The 18,659-nt window shown below is 50.6% G+C and overlaps 2 protein-coding genes across 8 annotated transcripts in view; one reads left to right on the forward strand and one right to left on the reverse strand.

Annotated features, from left to right (window-relative positions):
- Positions 1-328: 328 nt before the first annotated feature.
- On the forward strand, positions 329-11,014 carry VSIG10L2 (V-set and immunoglobulin domain containing 10 like 2). Its single transcript, XM_074356969.1, is given in 12 exon segments — positions 329-410; positions 1,959-2,306; positions 2,545-2,820; positions 4,429-4,704; positions 5,236-5,484; positions 6,173-6,433; positions 7,734-8,024; positions 8,432-8,728; positions 9,392-9,514; positions 9,796-9,820; positions 9,926-10,028; positions 10,030-11,014. Coding segments are annotated over 12 exon segments (2,532 nt in total). The 3' UTR covers positions 10,231-11,014.
- Positions 11,015-11,812: 798 nt separating this feature from the next.
- Positions 11,813-18,659, reverse strand: part of CDON (cell adhesion associated, oncogene regulated) — an 87,546-nt gene continuing 80,699 nt past the window's right edge. For 4 of the 7 annotated variants that reach the window (XM_045521693.2, XM_074357127.1, XM_010961670.3 and 1 more), the window contains exons 19-20: positions 15,643-15,917; positions 11,813-15,022 (exon numbers count right to left, since the gene is read on the reverse strand). In XM_045521693.2, the coding sequence (XP_045377649.2) occupies positions 14,862-15,022; positions 15,643-15,917 (436 nt within the window). In that variant the 3' untranslated portion in view covers positions 11,813-14,861. The other 3 variants (XR_012503880.1, XR_012503879.1, XR_012503878.1) reach the window with 1 other exon arrangement.

Consider the following 18,659-nt stretch of genomic DNA (forward strand, 5'->3'; position numbering starts at 1 on the left):
TTTCACCGCATGCTCGGACTCTCTAACTTTATAATATTATTCAAGTGAAAAGTCAGGCGCTCGGGGTCTTCCCCTAGGTCTGGCCCAGCTGGATCTTGCCCTCCCCAGCTCTGCATTATGGGTGGAGAGAATCATCTGGTAGATAGGCCACCTGATATGGGGGCGGCGAGGGTAACAGGAGAGCAGGGGTGGAGGGGCCGAGAGGGCTGAGGTCGGCAACTTGAGACAGACCGCCCCCCATCCTTCCAGGGCCGGGCTTTGCTCTGGGGAGAGGGAGCCCGAGAGCCAGGCAGGAGCCTCGCTGGGCGGCCCCCCGGGAGACGGGGCCATGGAGGGTCAGACGGCCCTCTGCGGGCCGCTCAGTCTCCTGCTGCTGGCGTCCCTCTGCCTGCTGCCTCCAGGTGCCTCAGGTGAGTGATACTCAGGTCACCCCCCACCACGGCGGCCCACTCCCCACTCACATCCTGTTACTTCTTCCCCTTTCTTCCTCGGGGTCCTCCTTTTGCACTTGTGTAGCCATTCAGTGAAGGCCTTTAACTTCGTTCATCTGCTGCATGTAGCCAGCATGCACCGAGCGACAACCCTGTGCCGGGCTGGGGAGGCAGGGCCAGGGGGCAGAGGGCGCACGCTTTGCCCCAAGGAGCCGGAAGTTACGCAGAGGGCCGCCGTCGGGCTGGAGGCGTGGCGTGGCGGGTCACACCTGGGTTGGAGCTGGGAGCAGTGGGGAGGCATGTGTGATAGTCTAGTGGAGAGATGCTGGTAGCGTGGGCCAAAGCAGGGTCCGTGGTGTTGGAAAGAATGAGTTTCTGGGTCAAACATCTTCCTTCTGGATCAACTGAATATCAGATTCTTGCCTTTGATTCCACCCCTCCAACTCCATGGCTGCCCCCTCCTCTTCTCTCTCTGGGGAGACTGACAGTGGTGGGAAGAATCTGAGGTTGGGGGTTAGCCAGTGCTCCAGTCCCAGCGCCGCCACCTACTGCATGGTTTTAGATGAAGTGACTTTGTGTTTCAGAGTCAGGGGTGGGGGGGTGGTTGTTACAGTTAAGATCAGTAGGTGATGCACATGAAGAGCCACCACAGGGCATGGCCTGGGGGCGCTCAGTCAAGGAAGCTAGTGTGAATGGTCCCTGTGGGCTTTCCTCTGACCCACTTACTTCCCTAAATGTGCTGGCCACATGGGGCAGAACGAGGGGCTCAGGCAGGTGTGGGGTTCTATGCTGGGCCCTGAGCAGGAAAGACTGCCTGTTGCCTGCTTTTCCAGCAATGACCGGTGACTCTCTGACTCCCTGATAGTCTGTGAGCTCCACAGGACAGGGACGAGTGGCTCATTTGTCACTGTAGCCTGTGCCTCACACGGAGCAGTTGCTCCATCCTTGCAAGGTGACGAAAGATGGCTGCTGGATGGGCTGACGGCAGGCTGGTGTCATCTTCCCTTTGCTGCAGTGGGTCTGGAGTCCCCCCGGGAAACCTTACACAGAGAGTGCCGGGGCCTGAACTAGCAGCGGCCAGTAGATCCCCTGAGCCTCGGGGGTCATCTTCTGGCTGATCATCAGGTTGACTTCTGGATGCTTGTTAAAAACACAGATTGCTGGGCCCTGCCCCACCCCTGGGTGGGGTGGGGATTCTGACTCAGTAATCTGGGATACGGCCCAGGAATCTATGTTTTCATCAAGCTTTCCAAAAGGTCTGCTGGGAACCTCTGCTCTGGTCCATTCCCTCATCTCAAGGACCCCCCCCCTCCCCGGCCTGCCCCTACAGCACAGCCAGACAGGAATCTCCATAGGCTCCCTCAGAAACCATCTCTTGCCCACCAACTCCAAAGGGGCTGTGCTGTCTTATCAAACCCTTCCCAACCAGCCTGCCTGCAGAACAATAAACGGAGGCTCTGGGCAGGGACAGGGGAGCAGGAGACCCCAGAGAAGCCCAGACAGCCCGCCTTGTCTCTCTGTCTCCAGGGCAGCTCCATCCAACCCGTGAAGCCCCTGAGGTGGCCCCCTCCATCCAAGGAGTGCGGGGCGGCTCCGTGGAGCTGGCCTGTGGCTCGCGCCCCGCCCCACTGGTGGTCTTCTGGAGCTTCACCCCGCTGGGCTCACTGATTCCCCGGCCTGTGGCCGTCACCAATGGAGCAGAGTCCAAAGTGGAGGCCGGGGCCTCAGCTCTGGGGGCCGTGAGTCTGCGGAACAGCAGCCTGGTGCTGGGGGAGCTGCGGGAGGGTGCCCGCGGCCACTTCCTATGCCAGGCCCTGCACACGGCTGGTGGCCAGCTCCACACCACCTCCTCCTACCTCACTCTGGCCGTGCTGGGTGAGGGCTTCGCCAGGGACCAGGCTGACTTGAGCTGCTTTGCATGTATTTGCATGTGCTTCCTGTGGTGTTCTGCTGGGCCCAGGTCCTACAGGAGTGAAAAGACCTGGGATCATGAGGAAGGGATGTTCAGGGCCCGGTGGGCAGGCCAGATCCCAGTCAGCAAGGGCTGGGCAGCCGGATACAGCCAGTCACAACCTGCGATAACAAACACAGGGCCTCTCCCTCCTCTGGCCAGTGCCCGTATCGAAGCCGCAGGTGCGGCTGAGCGACCCGGCCCCGGTGGAGGGGACCTCCGTGGTGGCCACGTGTGCAGTGCAGGAGGGCACGGAGCCTGTGACCTTTGCCTGGCAGCATCAGGCACCCCGCGGTCCTGGAGAGGCTCTGGTGGGGCCCACAAAGCGCCTGCTCCAGCTGGACCCAGTCAACCGGACACATCTGGGCTGGTATGTGTGCAGTGCCCACAACGCCGTCAACCAGCTGAGCAGCGATGGCGCCTTCCTGGATGTCATCTGTGAGTCTGAATGGTCGGGGGCAGGGGGCAGGGCTGGCACCCACCTACCCACCTGGGCTTGGCCTCCTGATACACCTCAGGGCCCCCAGGAGAGCCCTGGCCTTCCGAGAGGCTCCAGTAGGCAGGAGCTCAAGACAGTGTACCCACTGGTGCCAGACACGGCTCTAGTACAAAGGGTTTTCACCTTTTCAAAGTCATGGTCATACACTCATAGTCACAGTTTTATGCATGACTTCAGGGGTGGCCCAGAAAGTCTGCCTTTGACCAACTGAACCCTGAAGAAACACGGAGGGGCCCCAGAGGAAAGAGAGGGCGACAAGTTAGTACTAAGTCTGAGGCTGAGAGGCTGAAATTAGAACTCAGACAGAAGCTTGTCTTAAAGCACGCATAGCAAACAAAGGATTACATCTCAGAAGACACAGAGAACTCCAGAACAACCAATAACGAAGAAATGATCCGATACAAAAGTGGACAGAAGACCAGAATAGTTATTTCAGTAAAGAGGAGAACACATGAGGCTAATTAACTTCCAAAAGTTAAAAACAAAAAACAGATTTTAAATTTAAAAATGAAGAGAAATCAGGAGTTTGTGTGAAAAATGAAGACTTGTGTAGTCTGGAGCGGCGCTGTCCGGTACGGCGGCCACTCGTGTGACCGGAGCGCTTGAGCTATGGCCGAACCTCACTGAGATGTGCTCTGAGGGCACTGGAGTTTGAAGACTTGGTCTAAAAAAATCATTGATGAACTTATATATATATATGTATATGTGTATATATATACACACACACAATAATTTGATATTGATCATACATTGAAATCAATGAATATATTTGGTTAAGCAAAAAATATTAAAATTATTAAAACCTATTGGGGTTTTTTTTTTTGTTTGGTTGGGTTTGGCTATTTTCCCTTTTTAAGATTTGGCCACTGGAAAATTTAACACATCTGTGGCTCATGTGTATCTCTTGAGTGGCGCTGGTCTAGGGGATTTAAGGAGCCAGGACTCCTGCCTGATGATGTCCATGAATGATGGTGGTCTGTGGGAACTGTGAGCTGAGGGCTGGGGAGGAGACAGGTGAGTGGCTCCTGGGAGAGAGTCAGGAGCAGAATGGAAGCAGGCAGAGAACTCGGTCCTCTCTGGGAATCAGGGAGAGAGGGAACACAGGAGACAAGGGAAGGTGGTGACCCACAGACGTGAGGAGGGCGGGCTGCTGGGATCATGCTCAGGGCATCTTCCCACCCTGTTTTCCTCCCTCTCCAGTCTGGAGGGACCAACCGACCCCGTCCCAAGAAACCTCTCAATCCGCAGCAAACAGGAAGGACTGGGCGCCCAGCCTCTCTTCCGCCCAGCCAGCTCTTGCCTGTCCCCTGCCTCAGCCCAAGCACCGGTCCTCCCACAGCCACAGCTGCCCTCCTGGGCTCCCACAGCCCAGGGCGCCCACCTCCACAGACCCCGATCCCCTACACTGGGCTGTGCCAATGGCCCCTGGAGTTCCTGGAGTGCCTGGGGGTACATAACACATGCTCATTGGATGCTGCATGAATTCAGCAATGATTGTATGAGGAATGAAGACTGGGGAGGTGTGACAAGCCTTCCTTGCCCTCCAGATGGTCCAGACAATCCTGTGATCACCGTGGAGCCACTGGGCTTCACTGAGGAGGGATTTTGGGCCAGTGAGAGGGAAGAGGTGACCCTGAGCTGCCTGGCTGCATCCAACCCACCTAGTCACTACGTGTGGCTCCATGACCACACTCAGATCCACACTGGGCCCACCTACATCATCGCCAGTGCTGGCCGTGCCCACACGGGCCTGTACACCTGCCTGGCCCGCAACAGCCGCCTGGACACCCGCACGCAGAGCACCATCCAGCTCAACATCTACTGTGAGTGTGTGGGGAGGGGCCACCACAGGGCCCCCACGGACCTGTGCTCTGGCAGAGTCCGAGGGCCTGGAAAGTGGTGTGGAAGTGGGGGGAGGGTCTGGGGAACCAAATGGAGCTACAGAGCATGGCGGGGGGCTAGAAAAATCACAGGAAGGGGCAGAGGGAAGGGAGGACCCTGCAGAGACCCCTCCCCAAAGGACTGTTCCCATGGCCCTGGGTTCTGAACTGAGGCGCAGAGAACGGAAACGACAGTGAGGCATGTCCAAGGCGAAGAAGAGAAAAGGAGATGGGAGGCTTCCAGGGTGGGGGCCTCCGGGGGGCTTCCAGGATTCCTCAGGGACTCTGAACTCCTGCCCACACCCTCAGCCTTCTCCCCTGACCTGAGAGCTCAGCTTTCCTTACCAGCCCCCAGAAGGGGCCGCTCTTTTGCCGCTCACCCGTTTCTCCCCTCCTCCCCTCCCCTTGACACCTCTGGCCTCCAGGCCCCCAGCTGGGCAAGGGGGCTGCATGCTCACACACTTCTCTACCCAGACCCCCCTGAGGGGCAGCCCTCCTGTACTGTGCTCCCCACCCTTGGGGCTGTGACTTTGGTCTGCTCCTGGCCCGGGGGGCTTCCGGCTGCGCAGCTGCAGTGGGGCGGGCCCCAGGGAACCAGCCCCACTGCCCTCAGCAACATCACCTGGAGTCACGTGGCCACCCAGCTCCCCAACGGCAGCGTCCTCACCTGCACTGGCCAGCACCCAGCCCTGGTACTGCCCGCCCTCTGCAGGATCACGCTGTGTGAGTGGACATGGGAAACAGCATGGCTCTGACATTCCGGCAGGGTAGTGGGCAGGGGCCGGGGAGAGCCCAGCGGGGCCCTGGGATCTAGGGCGGGACTCCAGACCACAAGCTCCAGGACTTGCCGGGTAACAAGTAGGTGGCAGCATGCAGCCCAGTCCCCACCACCCAACTTTTCTGTCCAGTCCAGCCCAGGTCTCCACCCGCACTGTAAGCTGTCCTTCTCATTTCGGGGGGTCCGGCGGTTCAGGTTTGTGGAGTCCAACCATCTCCCAGCCTCCAGGGAGGCGCCCATCAACCATACAATGTACTTCTACTGCTCAATTGGTAGTAGATCAAGACCAATCGTTGGTCTTGAAATGTGCCTTCAGCGTTCTGTTTGGAAATTTCTACCCGTCTATCAAGACCCAGTTTACATGCCATCCTGTCTTCAAAGTCCTCCTCCCTGAAGTCCCAGAGAGTTTGTCTTGCTGCCTATACTCCAGCGCTCATTGAATCATAATTGTTTGCTTAGTGTCTGTTCTCACTATTTCCCTGCTGCATGGTCAGCCCTCAATAAATGACGAATGAACAAATGAGTGACTGTGTACGTGGAGGAATGAGCGAATGAAGCAATAAACGAAGGAGGGAGGGATGGATAAGCCTGCCAGCACGTCCTCATCCCTTGGGGTCCTTATTCTCTACCCAGGGGAACCCCTCTGGAGCCCTACCTGCTGGACCACGGCCACAGTCGGAGACCAGTTCATCGTGCTGAGCTGTGAGTGGCCTGGAGGCGAGCCCCCTGCCGTGCTGAGCTGGCTTGATGGACAGCAGCGGCCCCTGGGCAACAGCAGCTCCTCGCTGGCCGTCCACCTTCTGCCGGCCCAGGAAGACCTGGCTGGAAGCGAGTTCACCTGCCAGGGCGCTCACCCACTCAGAGTCCCCGACCCCAACTGCCGGCTCCGGCTAGGTGAGTGGGGGCTACAGACCAGTTCTGGGGCGGGGTGGGAGGAGCAGCCCTTTGGAATCAGTAGGAGGGGCTCTGGGGACAAGGGGCTGTGCTAGAAAGCAAAATGAGTCAAGACACTGTGTCACCTACCTCCCAGGGATTCGAGTTTTTTGATCCATAAAATCAGGAGGGGCTTGGTCTAAGTCTGTATTGCCCAATAAAAACATAATGTGAACCATATTTGTAATTAAAAATTTTCTAGTAGCCACATTTAAAAAAGTAAAAAGAATCAGTGAAACATTTTAGTAGTTGCTATATCCAATATATATTACCATTTTAATATGTAATAATAAAAATTATTAATGAGATAGTTTACATTCTTTTTTTCCAACTGTCTTCAAAATTGGGTGTGTGTATTTCCAGTGACAGCACATCTCAGTGAGGACTGGCCACATTTAAAGGCTCGGCAGGCACACGTGGCTGGGGGCACCGGCTAGCTGGGGAGAGGTTCTGTCTCCTTCATTTGCATCAATTTGCATGAGAGATGCCTGATTATGTTCTTGACTTGCATTAGTGTTTCAGGTGCCAGAGGTCTCTTCCTCTCTCTTTCACTCCCTGTTTTTGGTCTGATTTTTTTTTCTCTGTCTTCATCTGGACCTGCCAGGCCTATATTTGGCAACTCAAGAAAAAAAGAATTAAATATTAAAGTAACAATTTTAGAAAAGCAAACAGAGAAGCTGTCACATACGACAATTCTCAAAATGATTTACATCTTGGTCTCCAAAGGCTTGGTGACTCGCGTGTTTTCAGGGAGGCCCACCACCCGAAATAGTTCCCTCTTTTATTACTCAGTCTCAGGGCTGGAAATTCCATCATAGGAGATTGACTACCACCTGAAACTCTGGGTCTTTAGGAGTCAGTCCGTAAAAACCGAGCACTTGCTATGGGCTCAGCCCTGTGCCCAGGGTGGGGAGGTTGAGCGGGAGAAGGAAGCCCTGCGCGGGTGCTGGGAGGAGGAGGTGAACGCAGAGATGAATAGGGCAGGGCCCCACCTGAAGGAGCTGTCCTGGGGTCGGGTGGGAGAGGAGCCTGGAGGAAGACTCCTGCTATCAGGAAACCTCGGAGCAGATGGGGATAGGAATCTGGCAAAGAACCAAAGCCTGAAAGAGGAGGCAGACCAGCCCAAGACAAGTTTCACTGTCAACTCCATGGCCCATCTCCTCTCTCCTCTCCTACCCACTCCACTGCTGGCCAGTACCTGACCTCCAAGCCTTCCCACCAGCTTGGGCATCTTCCAGTCTTACCCTCTCTGTCCTTGCAGAAGCTCCGCAGCTGGCAGTGGCTGAGCCCCGGGTGTCAGTGCTGGAGGGGGGAGAGGCCTGGCTGGGATGTGCCCTCCTGGGCAGCACGCCACCAGCCCAGCTCCTCTGGCTGGGACCCCAGCGACGGCAGGTGGAGCCAGGCACCTCGGGATTCACGCTGCACCCTGAGGGAGCCCAGCTCCGCCTGAGGGTCCGGGATGCCGACCCAGCACACCATGGGGGCACCTACCAGTGCGTGGCCCGGAGCGCCTTGGGCAGCTGCAGTCAGAGCGTCCTGCTGGAGGTCCTGAGTGAGTGTGTGCGAAGAAGGGGATGGGGTCTCTCCAGCCAGAGCCCTTTAGGTGGAAAGGCACAGGGATTCCCTGCTCCAGAGCTTGGACACCATATCTTCTCAGGCACAGACAGGCCCTCAACAACCACAACCCTGGATATGACCGTGAATGAGACGCACTCGAGCGCAGGCAAACAGAACTCCCTGCAGTCAGAATAATCTCCCTTTCCTGGGTTTATAGATGAGGAAACTGAGGCCCAGTGTGTAAGTCTACAGGAACACAGACCAAAACTACACTGAAGTGATCAAGTTTAGAAACCCCGGTTTCCACCCTACCAGCTTTCTCTCAACAAAGTCGTAATAAGCACACATATCCACGTGGTTGCGGGCGTGGACACGCCTGTGTGTGTCCCACCCTCACCCCAGAATACCCGGCTCCCCCCAACGTCACCATCAGCCGCCTGACCTATGGGAGGCGCCGGAGAGAGGTGCACCTTCAGTGGGCCATTGAAGGCCCCGGGAACGTGACGGGCTTCCTGGTGCAGCGGAGGGCCAGCGCCCCAGGCCCGGGAGCTGGGGCCTGGGAGACAGCGGCTGGAGACATCGAGCCAGAGAGCAGGGGCCGGCGCCTGGGGGGCTTGGACCCGGGGGTCCTTTACGCCTTCCGTGTGCTGGCTCTGAACCACCGCACAGCTGGACATCCCTCTGAGGTGAAGATACCAGGTGCTGGGCTAGCGCCGTGGATAGACTCACCTTTTCTCCACAGACCTGAACCCCGGGACCTCTTCCTCTCTGCAGGGCATCCCCTACTCTGTTCCTTTGCTTCCTTCCTACTGAGTCCCTCCATCCCCAGTTTCTGTCCTCTTCCCCATCCTCACCTCAGGTCATCCCCTCTGCTGGCCTTCCCACCCCTCCCTGGGGGTCTCTGAAGGACCAGGCCTAGGGGTAGGAGCCACAGTCCAGCTTGAATCAGAAGAAGTAGGGAAAGGGGAGGCCCAGGGGGCCCGACCCTGTGCCTCAGTCTCACCTCCTGGGGCACAGGTGGGCTCTGAGCTTCCAGCTGCTTTCTCCATCCTGGGAACTCCTTGCATCACGGTATCCTTCCCTTCAGCCCCAAGAGTTCCCTGGAGAACTGGCCTGCTGCCTCCTGTGCTAGGAACACGGGCCTTGGCTGGGGACTCAAAACCTCCAGAGTACAGGCACACAGAGCATCTCCTTCCTGGGGAGAGCCCTTGTCTCCAGATTCTTTGGGTCAAGCTTGCTCTTATCAGGTGGAGGGGGAGCCAGATGAGCAGGGCCTGGCCTGCTTGGTGCCCATGAGCCACTGGTGCCAAGTTCAGCAGCAGCTCTAAACCTACCCCATTCAACCAGCGCTCTCCCTCCTAGCGGACCCCCCGTTCAGCGCCTACCCTGCGGTGCTGTGTGCGGCAGGCACAGGAATGGTGGTGGCAACGGTGGCCTCTCTGCTGGTGTTCCAGTATGCTGCCCGGCACCCGGAGACTTTCCCCCGTAAGCAGGAAGCTAAAGGGCAGGGTTGCTGGACCCCATCAGGTGGCCAGGTCTAGACCGATCCCAAGAAGACATGAGGACGCCCCGGGGCAAGGAATCTAGGCTCTTCCTTACTTGTGGCCTCTCCCCAGTGCTGGATGTCCCTCAGAGCTCCAACCCCAACCTCAAGCATCTAGGACCGTCCCCTTCCAGGTTCCTGGGCCTTGGGGAAGGGAGGGTTATTCTCCTGGGACCTATGCTGGTTGTTCAAGAAATTGCACATCTTCCTCTTCTCCCTTCAGGTCTTGGACGGTTGCTTGCTCCCATGTAAGTGTGGAACCCCAGCCATTCTAGGGGTGAAGACCTTCCTCTGACTGGAACGGAAGGCTGGGGAAGTCTGTCACTGATTTTACTCTCCCACTTCACCCTCAGGGAGCGAAGTCACCCCTGTTGGGGTTCAAGGAGAGGCCCCGAGGCCACGGCACGTAAGCCCAATTTTATCCCAAAGAAGATTACTCGTGGTATAGGAGAGCAGCCCCAAGTCTCCTGCAAGATGCTCAGTCTCTCTTGTCTTCTGGGAACAATCTGGGACACCTCCGGGGCATCTCTCTCTCCTTTGCTTGTGTCTGTTCTTTGTAGGCACTGAAACACCATCCACCAGCCCAGGTTCGGATCCTGCACAAGAATCCCAGGACCCCCCAGTAAATGTCACCATCACAGTGACTGCAACGCCATGAGGCCCCAAGGAGAAGAGGCAAACATGCCTAATGGAGATGGTGAGGGATGGGAATATCCCCTGTCACACACGATCTTAAAACCAAGGTAGCCAAGACCCCAACTGCCTTTTCCCACTGAGTATCCAGCATTTATAACCAGCGCAAGGCTCGGCTGCAGGGCCTCTAAATGACTTGGTTACAAGAGGGGTCCTCACTCAGCTCGTGGAAGACCGTGGTGGAAGGACGAGGAAGACACACTGTTGGAGGAAAGACCAGTCGGCGGTCCGAGGGCAAGTGAGAACCGTGGTGCTGGGAGCACTGCCTGGAGCTGTAGGAGCAAGCTGGCTGCTTCCGGACAAAGCCCGTGAACCCAGCGATTCCTCAATAAATCATTCGTGATGCTATCTCTAGCGGAGGGTTCTTTCAATTAGTCCCAGGTTTTCCTGCCGAAGGGAAGCTGGGGTACAGGAAGCAAGATACGCAGCATATCTTTCCCTACAGTTTCCCTAGTTCTTAACTTTCCAAATACCACATCCCTTCCCCAAGAACACAGGCTTCTATTACGGGACCATGCTGGCTGGTAGCAGAGCCAGGTGCCAGTCCCAGGGTCTGTCTCCCTTTTTACCTTGGGTGTAGGAACATCACTGTGTCTGCCGTGGTCAGAGGGACTCGCAGTCGCTGGCCTCCAGAGTCTGTGCCAAGCAGACAGGACGGGGTTCTTGCCACCAGACTCAGGGAGCTGGCTGACGGGGGACCCGGGCTGGCCAAAGTCACACTCTGTCAGCCGCCAGCATGACTCACTGGCTCCGAGCGTGTGTGCCTGACATCTGGGTGAAACACAAACGCACGCTTGTTCGGCTGCCTAGAAGACTCAGCAGAGCTGCCTCCCAGGGGGCTCAGATGAGAAGAAACAGCGCAAGAGCCAAGGGATGCTCTTGCCAGGAATGAGGAAAGTGGCGCCTGGGAGGGGACGGAAAACGGACGGAAACTAAGTTCGTCTTCGGTTCTCACAGATCCAGACTTTATTAGAAGAGGGGTTTCAAGTTCCCTCAGAGCTCTCAGGACTGGGGCTGAGGTTCAGGGGAGGCTCACAGAAATCTGAGGAATACAAGAAAGCCCCACCCCAGGCAAAGGTCCCTGTTGGCTTTCTGGTCAAAGTGGCCCAGACGTTGATTTCTTTTAGAGCAGTAAAGCAAAGCTGCTTCTTGAGGCTAAATTTCTACCCCAGGGTCCACATGGACATGGCTCTAGGTTAACAGTAAAAACAGACAAGGTCTGAGAAGGGATCCCTCTTCCCATCCTCCCTCCCCCCTCTCCTTGCTTCCTTCCGTAGAAATACTGAACTTCTGGGTGTAGGTATGTCCCCAGCCTTCCCATAAAACACTTGTCCTAGATCCTCTGCCTTCAGGGCCTGAATCTCTGCAGTTAGAAACGAAGGGATTAACTCACTTGGGTCTTGGCTGTGCAGAGAGGATGTTCAGGGGAGGACAGGGGTCCAAAGAATTTCAGAGTAAGTCATACACCCGCCCCAATCACAAGCTATAGGCAGTTTTGCAGAAACAGGGAGTATTAAAGGGTCCTCATCTTCATGTGCACCTCTCCATGAAAGCAGCGTTCTCTTTTAATATGAAATCACACCAACCAAGTAAAACCTGTCAGAGCTACATCATTTCAAATATGTACAATTTCAAACATAATATTACAACTTTAAGGAAAATAAAACATACTTTTCAATATGATACAAAAAACATGCATCTTAAAGTCATTCGCTTTAAAAGAGAGCGACACAGGTAAATTCAGTTACAAAATTAACTTCTTGGCAGTACGGTAGCTGGAATGAGATTTGCGTCACTCTCAGACTGCTAAGGATGTATTCGTCTTTGCAGACTCAGTCAACAACCACAAAATCCAGGAAGAAATGCTTTTTTCAAAAGACCACTTCAAAAGGCTTAAAACATTGCCATTTCACTTACATCCTACACAGCACCTGTCCCCAGACGATCAGTGCATGACGAAAGGGAAATAAAAGAGTGGAATGACATGGCAGGAGTCGGGGAAGTTTCCTGCTAAAACAGAGACTCACAGAGAGTTCAGAGATGAGGAGCATGAAGAGCCTGACCGATCACAGGGTCACTAAGCTGAGAGGTCAAGTTCCCAGGGGGTGAGGGGTGAGAAACGAGGGCCCCAGGAAGACCAGGTACCAAGCACAGCCTGTGTTCTGCCCACAGAGGACAGAGGGCAGCTTCTCTGGCTGTGGAGTCTGAGCATCAGAGGAATCCCATGGCGGGGAAGGACCAGGGCTTACAGAACTGGACCGGGTTCCATCAGAAGAGTCAACCTGAGTGCTTTTGGAAAGCAGTCTGGAAAAATGGAAGGAACTCAGATTATGGCTCCAGCTAAGTTCAAATTCAGGCTCTCTGTGTGACCTGGGGACTTTATCACCTACTTTGTAGATCTGTCTGAACAGTAAGATTTGAGATAGCAGTAATGAGCACTGAGCATGGCGCCTGGTACACAGCAGTGACCCCACGACGTTAGTGACACCTCCCACACTGTACTGTCCTCTGACTTCCTGGCAAGTGACAGTAGGTAGGACGCTTTGTAGTGATTGTGCAGGGCATAAAAGTTCAGAACAACCGTGGTTACAGAGCACTCATAACTCCTAAATATGGAGAAAATTTATATATATATATATATATATATTTATATTTATATATCTCAATATATAAAGGCATTTTTTTATAAATAAAATACAATAAAAAGGATAACACTTAAAACAGCGTTACTAATAATATAAATAAAGCAGTCCACAATGAGATTGCCCTAAAGGTAAAGTCATTTTCTCTTCCTAGTGGACAAATCCCATATTTAAACTCAATCTTTAAAAGCAGTTTATGACCTAAGGCTCACATGCTAATACACCTGTTTCCTGAATCAAAATGACTGCCTACAGATATTTACTCCCCAGTTTCCTACAACTCCCTTAATGACTGCATCTCTGTAGCTTGACTGGCAGATACAAGGTATGTTTCCATATTCTGTGTACTACAACTTGGTGCTTTGCCAGCCACTGAATTAAGGGATAAAGCTACCCCTCTCCAAAGCTAACTGCATCTAAGCCACATGAAGAATCAATCCAGTAACTAGAGGCATGCACGTCTGGAATGGAGAACTTGTCTCTGCAGCATCCCTGATACCCAGCTATGAAACTGTATTCACTACCTTCTACTGGAAGTCAGCCTTGCATAGAGACCCAGCTTAAAACACAGCACCTCCCACTAACAGTTGTACTAAGATATACAGACATGTGTAAGGAAATACTGATGCATTTATACAGACAGTCGATTAACATAGTTTTCTAGCCTATTTCACTGCCATTGTTGGGAAACTAAAAATGTTTTCATTTACACTGGAACTGCTTCACTCTACACCACAAGAACTGTTTTCTGTTTCTTTCCCAAAGGGATGCACAATCCAAAAAAAAAGCAGTGATCCATAAAACTTGACTCGTTATTCAATACACTGAGAGTGTTACGTTGTTTTGTTTTAGATGTGGAGAAGAGAGCCTTCCAAGGGTAGCTGCAAATGTCCTTGTCACTCAGAGGTGGCAGTAACTGTGACTTAGGATCTCTGCTAATCAAAGCTGTAGGTGCCTGCTGCAATGATGACATTCTGAAAAAAAGCCAGGACATTTCAAACCTCCCGATTCTTTTCTGACACTTGCATCTTCCAGGCACTGCCTGTGCTGGAAGCTAGAAAATGATGATTTTCTGGGGATGTGGCACCACGAGCACGTCCTATACTAATGGGAGAGGTTCCGCCAAGACAGTCCCCCTGGAACCCTCCCCTTTCTCCTTAAAACATGGATCTTTCTCTTCTAGTCACCACTTTAAAGTCTGATTTTCCTCCTACTCTTAGAAACAGTCAAAAAGAGCCCCATGGTGCCTATTTTAAAACCTAATTTTTAAATTTTAGTAGGACTTGAAGGCATTCTTTTTCTCCCTGGCCTTGGCTCCCATTCTGCCTTCTGCAATAACCCAATCAGACATCAACCTCAACCATGTCCGGGACACCGTGACTAGTGCCTAGAAAATCAGACGTAACATGTGTCCATGTGCAGACAGTCAACAGGTCAACTATCACCTTTGTGCAAGGCACTCATAAAATTCACAAGATATCTGCTATTATAAACACAAAGCTACAACTGCAGTTGACTTCAAATGTTCTCAGGAAGTCTGATAACACGATATTGATAGACAGGTTTCCATCAGAAAACTTCCAATGGCCTGTGCAATTAATTCCCTCTGGGCTGAATCAGCCAATAGATGGGGTCCTTGCAGGAGGAGCTCTGACTGTCACTGAGGCTCTTGGACAACATGGAATGATCCCACTGCTCTCAGATGACTGAAAACTCTGCAAAGCCAGGTTGTTTACTACTGAGGGGGAGGAAGGAGTAGGGAGGGAAACTTTTAAGGCATAAATAGTATCAAAGGGCACACATTTTAAGATACATTCATATGACATTACCACTACAAAAAATAAATAGCAATTTTCTCTGATTTGAATTAATGTCCTTCACACAGTCCATCCCCAGGCCTGTTTTGTGCAGATACTGGCTTGAAGTGGGAACATGGCTAGTCACTTCCTCATCCTCAGGTTTCCCGGGGTTGTTGAAGGACCCCTGACGGGCTGGCTGCAGGAAGGCCAGGAGGAGAACACGTCTTTTCAGCACAGTCCTCTGAAACAGCTGGCAAAATAGGAGGATCCCAACTTAAAATTTTGTTCTCTGTTTCTGAATGGACACAGCTATCTCCTGAAAAACAGAAGTTTGGAAGCATTATGAAATGATAAAGGCTGATTTTTTTTTTTTGAAAGTAGTCTAAAAACATTAGCTCGAGCAGTAAAGAAAGAATAATGAGCAAAATTAGAGCCTAGTTATGTTTCGTTTGAATTTGCGGGAGGTAGTAGGTTTAAAATAAAGTTGAGCTCTCATAAACATTTATTCATCTGAAGATTAAAGCAAACCCTTAAAAGTCCCCAAATCACCACCTTAAAGAAAGGCTACAATTCCAGAATCAACCCAAATGAAAAAACAAAACAAAACAAAACAAAAAAACAAACCCCAGGATCACAAAATGCGCCTTCCAGCAAGTCTGCTGTTCAGGTACAACTGAAAGCAAAGCCTGTTTGGACTTATTTTCCAAAATGCATTGGGATTAATAGCCTGAGATGAAGGATGTGAATAATAAAATTTCAAAGAATTGTTTATCTAGTCAACTTTTTTTTTAAGTATCCAATACCCCTCGCCCAGTATCTAAGGAATACATGTGTTGATCACAGAGAAAACATTCCGAAAGCATCTTCTTTCCTTATATAGTTCTTAGTTAACTGAAGACTATCTAGTAACTTAAGATATATAATGTCTTGCTGTACCTCTGTTGAACTCTGCTGTATCTTCCACACAATCAGAATTCATCTCCCTTCTACTGGCTTGACAGCAAATATGCTGAGCAGGTCTCGGCACCACGTCATCTTTGATGTTCTCCTCAGGTGACTGACCACCGTCGGGGACGGTGGAAGCCAGACACACAGGCATCGTCATGTGACTGAGGGGCTTCATTTCCAAACCATCCGGAGGATAAGGTGCTACCACTGAGACCACGGGAAGGGGGCCGCTGCTGAAGGTACTGTTGGTTTTGGTGAAACACCTACAAAGTGTAAACCAAAAGAAACAGAGTTGTGTCTAGAGGGATCAATAACTAAAATTCACTGATTTTGAAATACCACTTGGTATTTTGAATTCACAGATGCTTAAGAAAGACTGGTGCTTAAAAATAACTGAATGATTCACTATGGTTTGAAATATCAAGATCTCAGAAATTAAAGTGAAATACAGCAGGAGAACGCATCAAAAGGCAAACCACTCAAGAACGTGATTGTATATGACGACCTAATCCTCCTGCTTCCTTTGCCTTAGTCCACTGCCGGAAGTCGTCTCCCATTTCATAGTAACCAGCTCCTGAGTACAGCACGCAGAAGGCAAGGGCCATTTGCACTGGAGGGAATGGGGGGAGGGGGGAAGAGGACAGAAAGCTAAGAAAGTTATGGCCACATGAGAGAAATGACCTTACATAAGCCAACAAAAACACACTGCTTTCAAATCAGGTACATTCCCTTTCACCATTGGAAGAAACGTTACAAGAATTAGACATTCAAAATATAGGTTTTATTATTTTTTTCTTTGCAGAATTAATTGCTACAATTTATTAGTACTGAGCATTCACTTGAATTCTTCCCTTGTATTTCCTGCTTTCCTCCAAGACAGGTGTTTTCTCTAATTTTTTTCCTTCTGTTCTTTAGACTGGATAACATCTAATGGTCTTCTAGTTCATTGACTCCTTCTTTCTTCTGTTGTCTCCAATCTGCTGTTAAGCCCAACCAGTAAATTTTCCATTCCATTTATTCATACTTTTCAGCTTTAGAATTGCCATTTGATCTTTTTTAAATATATAGTTTCTATTTCTTAGATGAAATTCCCCATGTGAATTCATTGTGTGTATATCTTCAAGACCTTGAGCATATTTGTAACAGTGCCTTTAAAATCACTGTCTGCTAGTTGCGACATCTGGATCATCTTTGGGTCTATTTCTACTGACTTTTTTTCCCCTTGAGTAAGTATGATATTTTCCTATTTCTTCTTATGTACAGTCATTTTTTTTAAACTAGATTTTCTCCTCTGATTTTCTGGTTGTTCCGTTGGCCTCCAACTCCGTCTTTCAGCACCTTCAGTTTGTGTTCTTGAGGCAAGACTGGAGAATGCCTTCAGGCAAAAATCCATAAACAAGTATCTCCCATTGTCTCTCAAGGTTAGATTTATTCAGTTTCTTCCAGCTTCTGGGTATTCTCCAAAACATTCAGATTGTCCAGATTTCGTCATTATCACTGATGGATGATCAAACTATCTGTCATTAAAAGAAGCTGGAATTTCAAAGGATATTTTTTATTTATAAAAATGGGAGTAAGTAAAGTCTGTAGAAGACATTTCATTGGGCTTTGACTTCAGCATGTGAGGTAGGAAATGTATAGGACTGACCAGTAGTATGCAGGAGTTAGGCATGTTAGGGAATAAAGGTAAGAATTCTTTGGACTTCCAGCTTTTTAACGTGGGATGGTATGCTTCTGGAGCATATAAAATTCGGTAAAAGGAAGTCCGTGCAACTGTTACTAGCATCTCCATTGGTTCAAGTTATTAGAAATACCAGATGCTAAGGGTGAAGATCAGAGCCTGAAAGAGAGTAAGACATCTGTCAGTAAACTAAATCCTTAATGTAAGTCAGTCAAACTTGCATTTCAAATAGAGAAATAAATTCACTATACATTGAGTAGACTTCAGATACCAGTCATCTGGAATGAAAGCAAACTATGTCTGTCAGGTATTTATCCTGCACAGAATAATTTGACGACAGCTTTATCTAATATTACTGTGATTTTAACTTTTGGTAATATAGCAAAAAAAAATTATACCCAATTCAGAGAAAACCTGTGTTCCCATGCAAGCCTTAAGCCAGTAAAAAGTGGAGGAAGCATGGGTATGGTCGGAAGTTTGTTGGAGCCTGATTCAGAGCACTGGACTAGACGGATCATGACTCCAGGAGAGCACGGCATTCCTTATTTGCTTGATTGTACATTTTATTCAACTCTGAACTCAATTTTTTTTTTTTCTGGGATGCTGGCAAGTATGACCACAAAGCTCCTAGCAGCCATTTAAAATGATCCATGTTACCAGTCTCCTGTCATTAGTCTTTCCCACTGTCTCAATACCCAGGGAACCTGAAAATTCCCCTCAATGTTTTCAATTCATGGGAATCCACAGACTCATCCAACATGTGAAGCAAAGTCAGAGGGAAAAAATCTTCTTGAATTCAAACTACTACTGATGAGAATTTAATGGATATTATCCATCTATATAAATAACCCTACCCAGAAGAACCCTTTATTCTAAAAGAATTTGCTGAATATCTGCTAAATGTCAGACACTGTGGTAGACACTGAAAATGTGAAGGTAAACACAAGAGTTTGAGTTCCCAGTCTAGCAGAGGAGAACACATAAATAAATGGTTACAATATAATGCAGTAGGTGTTACGTAAGAAGATACAGAAGACCCTGGAGCACTCAACTTTGCGATGAGTTATGGATGTGTGGTTGATGAGAACAGAGCACTCCCCAAATTACCAGCTAGAGACGAGTGTGTATTTCTCTCTGCTATTTCAGACTCAAATGTCCTATAATTGAGGAAACTGCATTAGATCACAATTGTGGCATTAGTAAGAAGGATTCCGATGTCAAAACCAGAAGTATCTCTGGTCAGAGAAATCTATACGGCTACCATGATTTGCTGGAAATAACTTGTAAAAATTAAATTCCTGGCTTCTGGCTATGACTGATTAGT

This window comes from Camelus bactrianus, chromosome 33 (genome assembly GCF_048773025.1).
Source record: "Camelus bactrianus isolate YW-2024 breed Bactrian camel chromosome 33, ASM4877302v1, whole genome shotgun sequence".
NCBI classification, from domain to species: Eukaryota; Metazoa; Chordata; class Mammalia; order Artiodactyla; family Camelidae; genus Camelus; species Camelus bactrianus.